Source organism: Pelophylax lessonae (assembly GCF_965119305.1).
Source record: "Pelophylax lessonae genome assembly, chromosome: 13".
Classification (NCBI taxonomy): Eukaryota; Metazoa; Chordata; class Amphibia; order Anura; family Ranidae; genus Pelophylax; species Pelophylax lessonae.
This window is the reverse complement of record NC_138780.1, coordinates 56,269,748-56,286,525: the sequence shown is the minus strand read 5'-3', so window position 1 is coordinate 56,286,525 and position 16,778 is coordinate 56,269,748. Positions and strand designations below refer to the sequence as shown.

Here is a 16,778-nt window from a genome sequence, read left to right as displayed (position 1 = left end):
CTGTATAATGTAAAAGGTCATTTACCTGTTCTTTATGTCCTTCAATTTTTTTCTTAATAAACTTACAACACTATGAGAAACTTCTTTCTCCTTGGGCTTTTTAGTTACATGTGTGAGATGCACTAAAGGCCTATCCCATAATTTCCAAAGCCGATTCCATCTTGGAATTACATGGAGTGGAATCAAGCATAATGACTACTTTTGATAAGGTGGTCACTGGCGGTTTGGTGAGCACACTAGCCACTGGGTGTTTATGCATGGTGTGGAAAGGAAGATTCATGTCGGATGAATTAATAAACTATATTATATTCCTGTGATATTTTTTTTTCTTTTGCACTAAATTGGAACAGCTTTTATGATTATTTCCAATCAGTAGGGTTTGAATATGCACATTCTTTTATGTGTATAATTCAAGTTTTTTGGTTTTGTTCACATTTTATTTTTGGATCACATATTTATTGAATTGTAGCTCTATATATTTTTATTAATTTGAAAAACCTAGGAAACCTATTATAGCCAGTTAATTGATCACTAGCACCCCCTATATTTTACATTCACAATTAGCCAACATTCCCTCTCAGCCAACGCTGACAATCAACAAACATACATCCATAATAGTAAGAAATTTAAATGTTTGGTATGCAAAATCACACCACAGACATGATGCTTATATCCACCAGTGTGATAGTAAATCAGTCCCACTAGGTTTTCCCTAATTAACACACAATGCAAAGCCCAGGCTTTGAGATCTTTATCACTTTGTTAGGACAGACAGTGTTCAAGACTAGTTTACAACTGATAATGAGATCTACCAGAACAGTACAGTGGTAAACACTAATTCCCCAGTCCCCTTTTAACATCACATAGCAAAGAAAAACTCCAGTTTTGGGGACACTTAAAATTTAGGCCCAACTTGATTAATTTGGTCCATGCAGTAATTTAGAAGTGTTTTATAAGGGTCACTCATTCAGCACTTAAATATGCTTTACCTCTATTGCTAAACTGTAGTACTCCGCTTCTAAGAGCTGATTTCGCAGCCTTACTACTGCAGCAGGTCTAACAATCTCATGAAGTGAAGGAATATCCTGATAGGAAGCGGTCACTAAAATCTTCAGTAAATCCACCTTGCTGCTGTAACTGTCACACAAAACAAATAATAAATGAAAAAAACACAATGCTCTGACCTGAAAGTAATTATAAGACAGTGTTGAAGAGCATTTTGATATGTAATAAATACCTGTCACAAAGGGCAAGGTCATGACTTCTTGCAGCTTTGACAAATATCATCTTTGCACTAAACAGCAAATTTTTCATGATGTCAAGAAGAAGTCGACTGTCCATCTCTGGGTTAGTTAACCCCTTTGATAGAAGACAGCAACGCTCAATGAGCTGGTATCCACATTCATCACTTTTAGAGTGCAAGCTAAGTATGGCAGAACAGAGTGAAGCACTCGGGGCCTGCAGGGTGTAACCAAAACATTTTGAAAAATTTAATGCAGATAAAGAGAAAGTCGATAATGAAGACCATATGTATAATTTATTATTGTAATAAAGGCACGATAATCTATGAAATGTCACAATTATTCACAATTAAGTATCTTTAATACATATTTGGCAGTCTAGTATACACTTGATTTATTAGTAAAAGTAAAAATAAAATCTGTGGTTCAGATGATCATGATATTTTCTTGGATGCAACATTCACTAAATGAAATGGATTTCGTTTCAGTAATTTTTCTTTCTTTTTATAGTTTACTTTGCTCTTTAGCAAAGCACATGGTATAGTCAACAAGATCTAGCCTTCATGAAACAAGGAGAAAGACAGAAGCAAAGAAGAAGACAGGCATATATCACAGTATTATATGAATAATACATTAATATACAGGATTTATATAGCTTCAACAGTTAAACTTTACAAAATGAAAGCAGACATTACAGTTACAATACAATTTGGTACAAGAGGAATCAGAGGGTCCTGTTCATTTGAGCTTACAATCTAGAGGGAGGATCACGTGATACAAAAGGTAGTATGGAGCCAGGGATCGTCTAAAGATGGATAGATTAGGAGATAGTCAGACAGATTGGGTAAGGAAGTTCAAAAGGATAGGATAAGCTTGGGAGAAGTCCTGGAAGCAAGCTTGAGAGGGGGAGTGACAAGAGAGAAGGCCTTTTTAGGTATGGGCTGACTAGTAAATGTTTTAGAGGGTTGGGGAAGATGCCAGTAGAGAGTGAGAGATTGAAGATTTAAAGAGTGTAGAATATAGCAGAGGGTGACCGTAGTATTTGCAAGGGAACAGGGTCGAGGGGGAAGGTGATTAAGTGGGCGTTAGAAAACAGGTTTAGTGACTTCCTCTATAGTAGCTGGGTTAATCAAGGGTATTAATTGTGCAGTTGGACAAGGGGTGTAAGGTGAGGGAGATATCTGTACAGTGAAGATCTCATCAGAAATTGTATAAATCTTATTTTTAAAGTGATTGGCAATCTCCTGGGCCGTGAGTAAGTTAGTGGGTGAAGGTAATGAAGGAGAGTTAAAGGTAGAAAAGAGTCGATTGGGACTGTGTGAGATGGTGTTAATGAGTGTGATCAAATATGTCTGTTTGGAAGTGTGGAGGCAAGAATTTTATATTTGGAGGGCAGATTTAGATTTGTGGAAGTCTTGCTGGGACTTAGTCGTACATCACAGATGCTCAAGAGTGCGGCTACGTTTTTTGAAATTTATGGTATTGTCACGTTCCTGGCTGGAGGCTGAGGTGAGAGGGCTCCCCTTGCGGTGCAGAGTATCCCTGAAGGTGGTGACAGAGGGTGCTATGCCCAAAGATGCACGGGTTGCCAGCAGGTGAAGCTGCCTGATGAAGCCAGATGTGAGGACACCCACAGTAGAGAAGGTGGTCACTGCCAATGGTTCTTTGGAGGTGCTGGTGGGTCTTGACAGTAGGACAAGCAACAGCAAGGTCAGAAGCTAGGCCGAGGGTCAAACACTGGATGTCAATCAGAAACAGAGGCAGGTAGAGCAGTCGAGGTCAAGCCAAGGTCAAACATAGGAAGACAATCTGGAATAGACAGGAGCAGGTCTGTGAAGCATGCCGGGTTCAGAGCCAGGAAAGAAGCCAGAGCAGGTCAGGGATAAGCCGGGGTCGGTAACTGGTAATCAACAGAAGCACAAGGGACAGGAACACAGGATACAACTAAAGCTAATCCAGCAATTTATAATAGCCACTGATGTCTCTATATAGGCTGGTGAACACTGGCAATTAGCACGTTCTGCGTACGCCAATGTGCCGTTGCATATGGCGATCCACCATGGCGTGCCTTTCGCTAATGCGCATGTGTGAATTAGTGTGGCCATATTGGGCATTGGCATATTTGCAAGTTCTTCTCAGACTTCTTCCCTGACAGGTATTGTCTGTTTACCAGGGTTGTAGCAGCCGGGTCTGATTCTGTGTGTAGCAAGGGGGGCCAATGTGTCCAAGGTGGATGACAGTGAACTGTTGTAGAAAGAAGTGGCCAGGGTGGGGCAGAAAAAGGCTGACATTTTGTCACAAAGACAATCTGTTGCAGAGGAATAAAGAGAAGTATTAAGATGGCAAAGGTTTCTACAGGTATAGTTGGAAGACGAGGTGGAGAATGACAAGGAGAGAGTGAAGCTGATAAATTAGTGGTCAGAGAGCGGAAAAGGAGTGTTGGAGAGGTTGCAAGTACATAGGTAGGAGAATACAAGATCAAGGCAGATGCCATCAGAGTGAGTAAAATCGTGTGTCTGTTGTTTTAGGTCAAAAGAGGAGATTAGGCTCATACGTTTGGAAGAAGCAGGAGTGTTAAGATTAACCACTTCAATACTGGGCACTTTCCCCCCCTTCCTGCCCAGGCCAATTTTCAGCTTTTAGCGCTGTTGCATTTTGAATGACAATTGCGCGGTCATGCAACACTGTGCCTAAACCAAATTTATGTCATTTTCCCCCCACAAATAGAGCTTTCTTTTGGTGGTATTTGATCACCGCAATGTTTTTTATTTTTTGCTAAACAAAAAAAGACCGAAAAGTTTGAAAAAAAAAGTTTTTTTGTTTATGTTATACAATTTTGTAAATAAATACATTTTTTCCTGCACTGATGAGCACTGATGAGACTGCACTGACAGGCAACTGATGAGGAGGCACTGATGGGGTGGCACGGATAGGCACTGATAGGTAGCAATGATATGCAGCATTGGTGGGCACTGATAGGCGGCACTGCTTGGCACTGATAGGCGGCATTGATGGGCACTGATAGGTGGCACTGATAGGTGGCACTGATGGGCACTGATAGGCGGCACTGGTGGGCAATAATGGGCACTGGTGGGCGGCACTGATAGGGATGATGGGCACTGGTGGGCAGCACTGATGGGGAGGGCACTGGCGGGCAGCACTGATGGGGAGGGCAATGGGGGCTCCCTGAGCCCTGATTGCCATCCCTGGTGGCCATAGTGGGCATCCCTGGGGTAATGGGTGGGCATCCCTGGGGTCATGAGTGGGCATCCCTGGTGGTTCTAGTGGCACCCCCCCCCCCCCGGAGGGTCTGCACTGGTAATCAATGATCTGATTACAAGTGCCGTATGAGTGATACTGCACTCATCAGGAGTTGATGAGTGCAGTAATAGGATGAAAACAGGAGTGAGGGTGAATAACATAATCTCCAAAAAGTGAGTACACCCCTCACATTTTTTAAAATATTTTATTATAATTTTTCATGTAAAAAAATGCAAAAAACTGTGCTTGCAATAATGCAAATATCAAAGAATGGGTAAATATAAAGAACGTCAATTAATGAAAGTGGGTATTTAAAATGATGTAAAGTGCAATAGTGCTATAGCAAAAAATAACAGTAAATGCCTTCACTTTCTGAAAAAATTAAAGTGAAATAGTGTCAAAACTAGATTGCAATAAACTTGTGCATAATGTGCAATAATGCTGTATATAAAACAATCAAAATAAAACAACAGGTGTTTAACCACTTGCCTACAGTGCACTTTCACCCCCTTCCTACCCAGACCGATTTTCAGCTTTCAGCGCTCTCACACTTTGAATGACAATTACTTAGTCATGCAACACTGTACCCATAGAAAATTTGTGTCCTTTTTTTCCACACAAATAGAGCTTTCTTTTGATGGTATTTAATCACTACTGGGTTTTTTATTTTTTGTGCTATAAATAAAGACTGAAAATATTGTGAAAAAAATTATTTTTCTTTGTTTCGGTCATAAAAATTTGCAAATTAGTCATTTTTCTTCACAAATTTTGGCCAAAATGTATACTGCTACTTATCTTTGGTAAAAATAACCCAAATAAGTGTATATTATTTGGTCTTTGTGAAAGTTATAGAGTCCACAAGTTATGGTGCTAATCATTAAAAATGTATAACACTTGATCACACCTGATGTACTGAAGGCCTATCATTTCTTGAGACACTAAAAAGTCAGGAAAGTACAAATACCCCCCAAATGACCCCTTTTTGGAAAGTAGACATTCCAAGGTATTTAATAAGGGGCATGGTGAGTTTTTTAAAGTTGTAATTTTTTCCCACAATTCATTGCAAAATGAAGATTTTTTTTAACAAATTGACGTATTAACAGGTTATTTCTCTCACACAGCATATGTATACTTGCAACTACACCCCAAAACACATTCTTATACTCCTCCTGAGTATGTCGATACCACATGTGTGAGACTTTTTCACAGCCTAGCCACATACAGAGGCCTAACATCCAAGTAGCACCGTCCAGCATTCTAGGAGCATAAATTACACATACAATTTCCTGACAACCTATCGCACTTTTGAAGGCCCTGGAGCACCAGGACAATGGAAACCCCCATAAAATGACCCCATTTTGGAAAGCAAACAGCCCAACGTATAATTTTTAAAGCATGATGAGTCTTTTGAATATGTCATTTTTTTCCACAAGTTTTTGGAAAATGTGGAAAGAAAATGAAAACACATTTTTTTTTTTTACACAAAGCTGTCCATTTATGCAATATTTCTAACACATAGCATGAACATAGCAAAAATTGCACCCCAAAATACATTCTGCTATTCCTCCTGAGTATGGCGATACCACATGTGTAACACTTTTACACAGCCTAGCCACATACAGAGGCCTAACATCCAAGTAGCACTTTACACAAAGTTGTCCATTTATCCACTTTAAGGGCCTATTTTTTACACTTGGTGTTTACAAGCTAAAATCATTTTTTTTGCTAGAAAACTACTTAGAACCCCCAAACATTATATATTTGAAAGATATACGTGAAAGATAATGTTACGCCGAGTAATTAGATACCTAACATGTCATGCTTCAAAATTGCGCACGCTCACAGAATGGCGCCAAACATTGGTACTTAAAAATCCCCATAGGCAACATTTTAAAAATGTCTACAGGTTACCAGCTTAGAGCTACAGAGGAGGTCTAGGGCTCAAATTATTGCTCTCGCTCTAACGGTGATACCTCACATGTATGGTTTGAACACCGTTTACATAAGTGGGCGGGAATTGTGTATGCGTTGGCTTCTGCGCGCGAGCTAACAGGGACAGGGCGCTTTCATTTTTTTTATTTTTACACAGTTTAAAAAAAAAAAAATGTTTTGATCATTTTTATCCCTATTACAAGGAATGTAAACATCCCTTGTAATAGAAATAGGCATGACAGGTCCTCTTTATTGTGAGATCTGGGGTCAAAAAGACCTCACACCTCACAGCTAAACTAAAAAAGAAACCAAAAATTTGTTGAAAAAGAAAAGAAAAAAGTGGCCCTTTAAACCGGTTGCTAGGCAACAACTTTTGACGAAGCTCCGGTCCTCCAAGACCATAGAGTCAAGTGAGGGCCATCTTGCCCTCACTCGACTTTCTGTCTCTGAGGATCCGGGACTGGATAGTTTTCCCCGCTGCCGGCGGGTCCGGTAAGCTGGGAAAACGTCTAAGACGCGGCGGTGGGGGGGACGGGGGGGGCACCTTTTCCCCTGCACCGTAAGGGTAATTTCGCAGTGAATCCACCACTGGGACCACCCTTATCTGAAAGCCGACCGCCCGCCGTTTAAAAAAATACCAGGTTTATGGGAGCTATCTGCTGCCATAACCCCAGTATTTAGCTTTAAATGGCCGACGTATATAGTCGTTAGGCGGTCGGTAAGTGTGCATGTATATAGCAAAAATTGCACCCAAAAATACATTCTATAAAGGAAAGTGTAGAGGAATAGTCCGAGTCCATCTCCGATCCTCTACTATTAGCGATTTCAAATTCCGAATCGGATTCGGATACTGATGAGAGCTCCCCGGTGCTCTCATCAGTCATGGAGAGGACCTGAAGGGCCTCTTTGCTGCTGTACATCCTTTTTGACATGCTGGCTGTGATGGGCTGTGCGACGGGTGACAGCTGACTGCAGACGATCACTGATGGGTGGCAGGTGACTGATGGGGTGGCAGGTGACGGTCACTGATGGGGTGACAGGTGACGATGACTGATGGGGTGACAGGTGATGATGACTGATGGGGTGACAGGTGACGATGACTGATGGGGTGACAGGTGACGATGACTGATGGGGTGACAGGTAGCGATGACTGATGGGGTGACAGGTAGCGATGACTGATGGGGTGACAGGTGGCGATGACTGATGGGGTGACAGGTGGCGATGACTGATGGGGTGACAGGTGGCGATGACTGATGGGGTGACAGGTGACGATGACTGATGGGGTGACAGGTGACGATGACTGATGGGGTGACAGGTGACGATGACTGATGGGGTGACAGGTGACGATGACTGATGGGGTAGCAGGTGATGATGACTGATGGGGTAGCAGGTGACGATGACTGATGGGGTAGCAGGTGACGATGACTGATAGGGTGACAGGTGACTATGACTGATGGGGTGACAGGTGACGATGACTGATGGGGTGACAGGTGACGATGACTGATGGGGTGACAGGTGATGATGACTGATGGGGTGACAAGTGACGATCACTGATGGGGTGACAAGTGATGATCACTGATGGGGTGACAGGTGACGATCACTGGTGGGGTGACAGGTGACGATCACTGGTGGGGTGACAGGTGACGGTGATTGATGGGGTGACAGGTGACGGGCGATGGTCACCGATGGGTGACAGGTGATGGGCGATGGTGCACAGCGGTACTGATGGCAGTCTCTGGTGACATGTGCACTTTAGGCTACGTTCACATGTGAGCGTAGCGATCATGGGCAGGATCACCGCAATTCTGCCCGCGATCCGGAAATCATTGCAAATCGTGGGACGCCTGTGCGTTGCCCATGATTTGCAATAGCACCCCTATTCAGTCAAAGGGATTGTATGAGGACTCAAGGGCATACAATGCGATTAGAGGAGAAGCGTTTTAACCTCAGGCAACATGGGGGGTTATTTACTGTTAGGGCTACAAGATTGTGGAATTCTCTACCACAAGAGGTGGTTTCTGCGGGTAATATGGTGGCTTTCAAAAGACTCTTAGACGTACATCTCAAGGATCAGAACATTCAGGGCTATGTGAGATGATTACAGCCACACACCCCTACACAGATTGAACTGGATGGACTATTGTCTTTATTCAACCTCACCTACTATGTAACTACGTAAGCTCAAAACCAGCAGGCCCAGAGCCCGCATGCAGGTCCGCAAGGAGGAGAGATCGTCGTCCCGAGGGACCTGATCTCTTTCGCAGAGTCCCAAGTTCTTCCTCCGGAAGAAAAAACTCAAGCCTGAGCATAGTCCAGGACCATTCCCAGGTACTGAAGACAATATGAAGGAGGCAGTGCGGGCTCCTGAAGAGGGATGGTCCACCCGACCATGCCTCCCTGTCTGGGTACCGTGAACAAGTTGGAGTAAATACCTTTTAAAAACCTTATCCGTGAAGGAACGGGTACAATGACTCCTTGGGCAAGCAGATCGCGCACTACCCCCATGAGGTCTCTGAGACAATCGGGGTCACATGAATACAGAAAAAAACAAAGAAAACTGAGACACAAGGTCCCAGTCAGAAAGACCTAACCAGCTCCTAAGCTAGGCAGCGTAAAACTGAGGTAATATCAGATCGGGTTCAGGATAATGGCTGAGGGATGGCCCCCTAGTGGCATGCCGAGGTATAAAAGTTTTTTGTATGAACATAATCAATTATCTGCCTAGCCTTGCTCCTTCAGAGGGCGCCATTACCCATTAGTGAAGGCTAATACCATCGGGCGGCGACTGTCAGAGGATGTAAGAGAAACATAATTTTCCCGAAACATGTGGTAAAATATACAATATTCAATTGACTTAATATGTGCCTCCGCAAATAGCTTGGGATGTTTACTTTCTAAAAAGGGGTCATTTGGGGTGTGTTTGAACTGTCCTGGCATTGTATGTCCAATATTAGAAGCTTATGCCACACATCAGCCACTCTTCTAACCACTTGAAGACCAAGCCTTTTCTGACACTTTTTTGTTTACATTAAATTTTTTTTTTTACTAGAAAATTACTTTGAACCCCTAAACAGAACAAATTGGTGGATGTTGCAATTTTTTTTGTCACACAGTATTTGCACAGAGATTTTCCAAACGCAATTTTTTGGGGAAAAAAAAACACTTTAATGCACAAACATACTATATATTGCCCAATTGATTGGTAAAATATAAAAGATGATCTTATGCCGAGTACATAGATACCAAACATGCTTTAAAATTGCGCACGCCCGTGCAGCTGCAACAAACTACGTACATTTTTTTTTAAAAGCCTTTACAGGTTACCACTTTAGATTTACAGAGAAGGTCTACTGCTGGCGCAATTGCTGTTTACATATGACACGCTTGCGTTTGCCTTTGCGCGCAAACGTGGGGAGACAGGAGTGCTTGAATTTTGTTTTTTTGTATTATTTATTTTGCTTTTTTATTTTATTTTGACACCTTCCCCTTTTTTTTTTTTTTTATCATTTTTATTGTTATCACGGGGAATTAAAATATCCTCTATGATAGCAATAAGTAGTGGCAGGTACTCTATTTTTCAAAAAAACTGAATTTTTGTAAAATCTTACCGTAAAATTCCTTTCTCTGAGTCCTCCGACAGTCGCCGCCCCTTCATAATCTTCACCAATGGGGTAATTGACCTTTGCTCCGTAGGAGTAGCTAGGCAACAAGATTTGTTAATATCAAAGCTTTTAGCATATCACACCCCTAGGGGGCGGTCCCCTCAGTCAATACCTCCCTGCTTCCAGCATTCTCAACTCAGTTTGGTAGCATAGCAGTACATAAACAAACCCCAAAAGAGGGGCGGGGGCGGCGACTGTCGGAGGACTCAGAGAAAGGAATTTTACGGTAAGATTTTACAAAAATTCAGTTTTCTCTTACGTCCTCCGACAGTCGCCGCCCCTTCATAATCTTCACCAATGGGACGTCCCAGAGCAGTGTAGACATGAGGGGTGGGAAAAAACGCAGCCGCGCATAAAGCAACGCAGTACCCACATCAGAGAAAGGAACCTTACCAAAGTAAGAGAACCAACCTGGCAACAGGAAAACATGCTCAACAGGAGCAACAACCCAGGAAGAACAAGTAACCCAGGGGTAAAAACACCCCAACAGCCAAGGGCCCAAACAAGGGACCCTAAGGCACTGCCGCACTAAGAACTTTACGGCCAAAGGAAGCATCTGCCAATGCCTGAACATCCACTTTGTAAAATTTGGAGAAGGTGTGAACGGACGACCAAGTCGCCGCCTTACACACCTGGGCCACAGAAGCCTGATGACGATAGGCCCAAGACGTACTCAGAGATCTGGTAGAGTGCGCCTTCACAGGGAAAGGAGGAACCTTCCCCCTCAAAGCATAGGCTTGCACAATTGTCTGTCTGATCCATTTGGCGATGGTAGCAGCCGACGCCGCCATGCCCTTCCGAGGTGCCTCTGGAAGGACGAATAGGGAATCCGACTTGCGAAAGGACTTAGTCGATGACAGGTAAACCCTGATCGCCCGAACAACATCCAAGGCATGCAAAGCCACCTCCTTCGGATGCTTAGGTTTCGCGCAAAGCAAAGGCAAGACAATGTCCTCATTCAGGTGAAATTCCGAAATCCTCTTCGGCAGAAAGGAAGGGTTAGGTCGCAAGACCACCTTATCCAAGTGAATCACCAAGTAGGGAGAGCTGCAGAACAAAGCCGCCAGCTCCGACACCTTACGAGCCGAAGTTATAGCCACCAAAAAGGCAACCTTTTTGGACAACAGAGACAACGAGATCTCCCTGATCTTTTCAAAAGGAGCATGTTGCAACACGGACAGAACAAGGTTCAAGTCCCATGGAGGCAAAGGCTCCCTCCTAGGAGGGGCCAAGTGTCGCACCCCCTGAACAAAAGTGCGAATCAATGAATTAGACGCCACTGGGCGCTGAAAAAGAACGGCCAGCGCAGAAACCTGACCCTTAATCGTGGCCAGCGCCAAACGCTGGTCCACTCCAGTTTGGAGGAAAGCCAACACTCTCGACACCGAGTATGAGCGCGGAGAAATCCCCCTGGACTCACACCAAGCGAAGTACGCTTTCCAAGTACGGTAGTAAATCTTACCGGAAGAAGCTTTTCTAGCCTTAATCAAAGTAGGGACAACCTCAGGGGAGAGACCCCTATCCCTCAGGACCTGGCTCTCAACAGCCACACCGTCAAAGCCAGCGACTGTAAAACAGGATGGAATATCGGTCCCTGCGACAGAAGGTCTTCTCGAAGCGGCAGACGCCACGGAGCGCCGACTGCCAGATTTACGAGGTCTGCGTACCAAGACCGGCGAGGCCAGTCCGGTGCCACCAGAATCACCGTATGCGGTTCTGAGGATAACCTGCGAAGGAACCTGGACAACAGTTGAATCGGAGGGAAGGCATACAGCAGGCGATACTGATGCCAAAGCGCCACCAACGCGTCCGGGGCGTCCACCCACGGATCGCGCGTCCTTGCCACAAACCTTTCCACCTTGTTTTACAGACGAGACGCGAACAGGTCCACATCCGGAAGACCCCACTTCGCGCACAACTTCTGGAAAACATCCGGGTGAAGGGACTTCTCTCCCTGGTCCAGGGTCTGGCGACTCAGATAGTCCGCCTGCCAGTTCTCCACCCCCGGAATGTGCACAGCCGTTATCGCTGGGACGTGCGTCTCGGCCCACGACAGAATGTCGTTTACTTCCCGAGCCGCACGGGCATTCCTGGTGCCCCCTTGATGGTTGATGTAGGCCACCGCTGTGGCATTGTCCGTCTGAACCCGAATCGGACGGCCCTGAAGCCGTTCCGACCAATGCAGAAGGCAAAGTTTTATCGCTCGCAATTCCAGAATGTTGATCGGAAGGGAGGATTCCATCTCCGACCAAGTTCCCTGGGCGGACAGAACGCCCAGAACACCACCCCAGCCCGACAGGCTGGCATCCGTGGTGATCACCGTTCACGACAAAGGACGAAAGGACTTGCCCCCCGACACCGCCGGGGACTGGAGCCACCACAAAAGACCCCTTCGGGTGTGACGGCTCAACGAAATCCGCAGATCCAGAGATTGCGGACGCCCGTCCCACTTGGCCAGGATCTCCGCCTGAAGACCCCGCGTGTGAAACTGGGCGAAGGGAATCGCCTCGAAAGCCGAGACCATCAATCCCAGACACCTCATACATGTCCAGAGGGACGAGCACTGAGTGTCCCTGAGGGACCTGACCTCGTCCTGAAGTGTCCGGAGCTTGTCTTCCGGCAGGAAGAGCTTCACTTGAACAGAGTCCAGGATCATCCCCAGGTAGGGAAGAGGAACCGACGGACACAACGTTGATTTTGTAAAATTTATCATCCAACCGAACTCCTGCAGAGTCTGCATCGTGGTGGACAGGTCGTTCACCAGGCCCTGACTGGTCGCAGATCGAAGCAAGATATCGTCCAGATACCCCAAGACAGAGATGCCCTGGGCTCTCAATAAAGCCAGGACCGGCGCAAGCACCTTGGTGAAAACCCGCGGAGCCGAAGCGAGACCGAAGGGTAACGCCACGAATTGGTAATGATCCTCCGCAATGGCGAATCGAAGGTACCTCTGGTGACCCTTGAAAATGGGGATGTGAAGGTACACATCCTTCAAGTCGATGGAGGCCATGAGTTCCCCCGGAACCATTGCAGCCACCACCGAGTGCAGGGATTCCATGCGGAACTTGCGAACCCGCACAAAGCGGTTCAGAGCTTTCAAGTCCAGAATCGGACGTACCTTGCCCTCCTTTCTGGGCACAGTGAACAGATTGGAGTAGAAACCCCCGAAATAACCACCACTCCCTGGGCCCGCAGGTCCCGCACCGCCAGGTGCAGATCCTGCAAACGCTCCGGAGACAGCTGAAGATTTGAGGGGAAAAATCTGCTCGCCGGCCGAGAGAGAAACTCGATCTTGTATCCAGATCGAACGATTTCCTGAACCCACCTGTCCCGAATGCGGGCCAGCCAGGGTTGAAGAAAACCGAGCAAACGTCCCCCCACCCCAGAACCGGGTGAGGGCGCCCCTTCAGGCCGAATTGGCATGGGCAGCGGACCCGGACTGGCCGGACTTCTGCTTACCTGCCCACGGCTTCTTCTGGGAGCCTTGGCCCTTGAAGGACTTGCCCTTGTATTGCGACCGAAAGGCACGAAAGGACCCCTGAGAGGGCCTAAACGAGGTATTCTTCTTACCGCGAACAGACTTATTCTTGTGAGTGTGGGGTAAGAGAGTGCTCTAACCCCCGGAAATTCCCTTTATCAGAGTATCCAAAGACTCGCCAAAAAGGCGAGATCCCGCGTAGGGAAGATTAGCTAGAGTCTTGCGAGAGGATTGGTCAACCGACCAACATTTCAGCCATATCAGGCGACGGCTCAACACCGCTACATTGGAGAGGCGTGCAGCCAAAGGGATCAAATCCAAGTCCGCATCACACAAATACATGACACCCTGATGAATTTGATCTACCATAGCCAATGTTGTCGGCGGAGCAGAGTCAGCCACCAGGGTGCGCCTGAGCACCTGCGTCCAATCCGCAATAGCTTGGGCTGCCATAATGGAAGCAAAAATAGGCTTCAGCATAGAACCAGCAACCGTATAAGCATGACGGGCCAGAGACTCCAATCTCCTGTCCGTAGGGTCCCGGAACACGGGGGTATCCTCAGCAGGAATCGCAGTAGATTTATTCAAAACTGCCACCGCGTGATCCACCTGAGGCGGCACACACCAACGCTCATCAGTGGTGGGTGTAAATGGATAACGCAGCTTGAACTTACTTGGCACAGTAAAGGGCCTCTTTAAATTGCGCCATTGCTCATCAACAGCGCGCTGAAATTCCGCAGGGCAGGGAAAAACCTGCGCTGTTTTGCGTTTTCTTTGCGTCCCATAAGAGGACATCAAAGCAGGAGGACTTGGTTCATCCTGCAGACGCAGTGTTTCCTTGATAGAAGTAATCAACTCATCCATGAGTGCAAGCTCTTCAGGCGAACCAGGGGGAGAAGTATCAACTCCTTCTACCTCAGCTTCCCCCTCAGACCCCAGAGATGAACGAGACCCTGAGAAGGGCACTCCAGCCATAGCAGCCCCATCGCCCTCTGAATCAGAGGAAATAGATAACCTGGGCCGTTTTGCGGATCGATCAGCCATTAGCATCTGCACCTGAGAAGCCAAGTTCGCTACAACAGCAGCCAGATCAGCCCCCTCGGGGGATGCAGCAGCCCCTTGGCCCCCCACCAGGGTGGGAGGAAACTTGCAATCCTGAGAATCCATGCCCCAGTATCAACTGAAATAAAGGACTGCCCCTTTAAGACCACGGCGAGCGCAGCCCACCGCACACTACTGGATGTACCGACCCCCGCAGGGATAAGGAGCACTGAGCAAGGAAATACAGGATAAGGAAGGTAAAAACCTGGAGAGACGACAAAGCTGCTGCCACCGATCGCTGTTCCAGTGAAAAAGGAAGCGATGCAATGACTGACCGCCCTATATAGCCTATGAAGGCTTCACAAACATGGCCGCTCGGCTGAGGGAATTTAGGCAATAAGAAAATGGCGCCGACATGTGCTTGTATGAGCGATCGCTGCCAAAATGGCGGCGTCTGGCGCCAAAACACCGCGCTGTACCACACAGGGCCGGTCACCACAGTTTGCCGAAAAAAAAAAAATTAAAAAAAATGGCGGGCCGTATCAGCGGTCACCGCACAGCATGTCTGAGCCCAGTCTGCCCCATACATCTCACACAGAAGAGCGGGAGAGCCCCCCCCCCCCCGCAGCCCACAGAAAGGCAGCTATCACAGGAATCTGAATGGGAGCTCAGCACTTACACAGACATGCGGGTCACACAGGCACAGTGTAAGATTCTGGTACCTTCGGTACCCTTATAGGTCATTTCCTTCTTCATATTGCGTCCCACTTTTTCAGCTAGGTGGAACGCATATACCTTCAAGCCGCATGACGTCATCACTAAGCGCCGCTCTGAGCGGCTATTTCAATCGCCGGCTTCTCTCTCACAAATTGTTCTTTCAAACCGCATGGTATACAGCCTTGTCTTACGCTGCCGGAGCCTCCAGCTATTGCCATACCTGGATAGACCGGAACCTCGCTATTGATCCCGTATCTCACTACCCGATCATTCACTCATTACCGGACCCTTCAGCTTACTAATCTAACTAGTGATAAGTACCCCACAGGGGATTCCTTCCTATCAAACTTACACTATCTACTTCTGCATACTAAGGACTGTTACTATCTATGCATTACTATTTCTATCATCTGCACTGTTACATAGATTGCTAGCTCTTGAGTCTACTACCATCTATATCCTTGCACTAAGTTAGCCTCTCTTGTACACTCCATCTGCAGTCCCCTACCACCTGTTATTGCACATGATTGCTAACCTATCTACCATCATCTACTACTCTCCTGAACATTACTATTGAGTACTCATCATTGCTATCACAACTCACGCCTGTCCTTTCAGCACATCACCTCTATACTATCATATACAATCTATCACTCCGGGAACATCTTATTGAGTGTTTGTATATTGTATGCTGAAGCAGGCTGGCCACAATGATGAGTCTGGAGAGTTGGACATGGCGATTCAACACATCTCTACACGACTACTGAGTGGAGATTCTGCAGCTGCAAATCCAACTCTCTAAACAAACGCTAGAGCGTTACAGATTGAACGAACCTTTAAAAAATGGATTCAGCAGAATTAGCCACTCAAGTGATACAATTAACACAAAAGGTAGATGCATTTATCCTTGCTCTTACTGAAGTAAGAAATGAAAATCAGACTTTAAGACAGCAGATAGCCCGTGTTTCACAACTCACTGCTGCTCAACCTCGTGAGCCTAAAATAAACCCTCCTCTAGTGTTTACAGGTGATCGGAAAAAAAATCGTGAATTTAAAAACGCATGTCAATTGCTTTTTAATTTAAAACCTCGTACTTATACTACAGACCAAATTAAAGTCTGTACTACTATTTCATATTTATCGGGTGATCCACGGGCTTGGGCAGACTCTCTCTTTGAGAAAGAGGACCCTCTTCTCAACTCCTATCCTTTGTTCATAGCGGAACTCGCTAGCTTATATGAAGACCCCAATAGGCAGAGTACTGCTGATAGCCAATTGAGGGCTTTAAAACAAGGAAGGAGACCTGTTGAAGACTTCATAGCAGAGTTCAAAAGATGGACTCTTGATTCTGGGTGGAATGATGCATCTCTGCGAACTCAGTTCAGACTCGGGTTATCAGAAGCCGTTAAAGACGAGCTCGCCCGAGCAGATTTACCTGGCACTTTG

At 46.1% G+C, this 16,778-nt stretch overlaps 1 protein-coding gene across 1 annotated transcript in view; it reads right to left on the bottom strand.

Moving 5' to 3' along the window:
• The window catches only part of ZFYVE26 (zinc finger FYVE-type containing 26), a 1,347,068-nt gene that overhangs the window by 411,877 nt on the left and 918,413 nt on the right, over positions 1 to 16,778 (bottom strand). Inside the window, exons 29-30 of the mRNA XM_082275187.1 lie at positions 1,238 to 1,458; positions 990 to 1,137 (exon numbers count right to left, since the gene is read on the bottom strand). Coding sequence (XP_082131313.1) covers positions 990 to 1,137; positions 1,238 to 1,458 — 369 coding nt within the window. The remainder of the gene's footprint in view (positions 1 to 989; positions 1,138 to 1,237; positions 1,459 to 16,778) is intronic.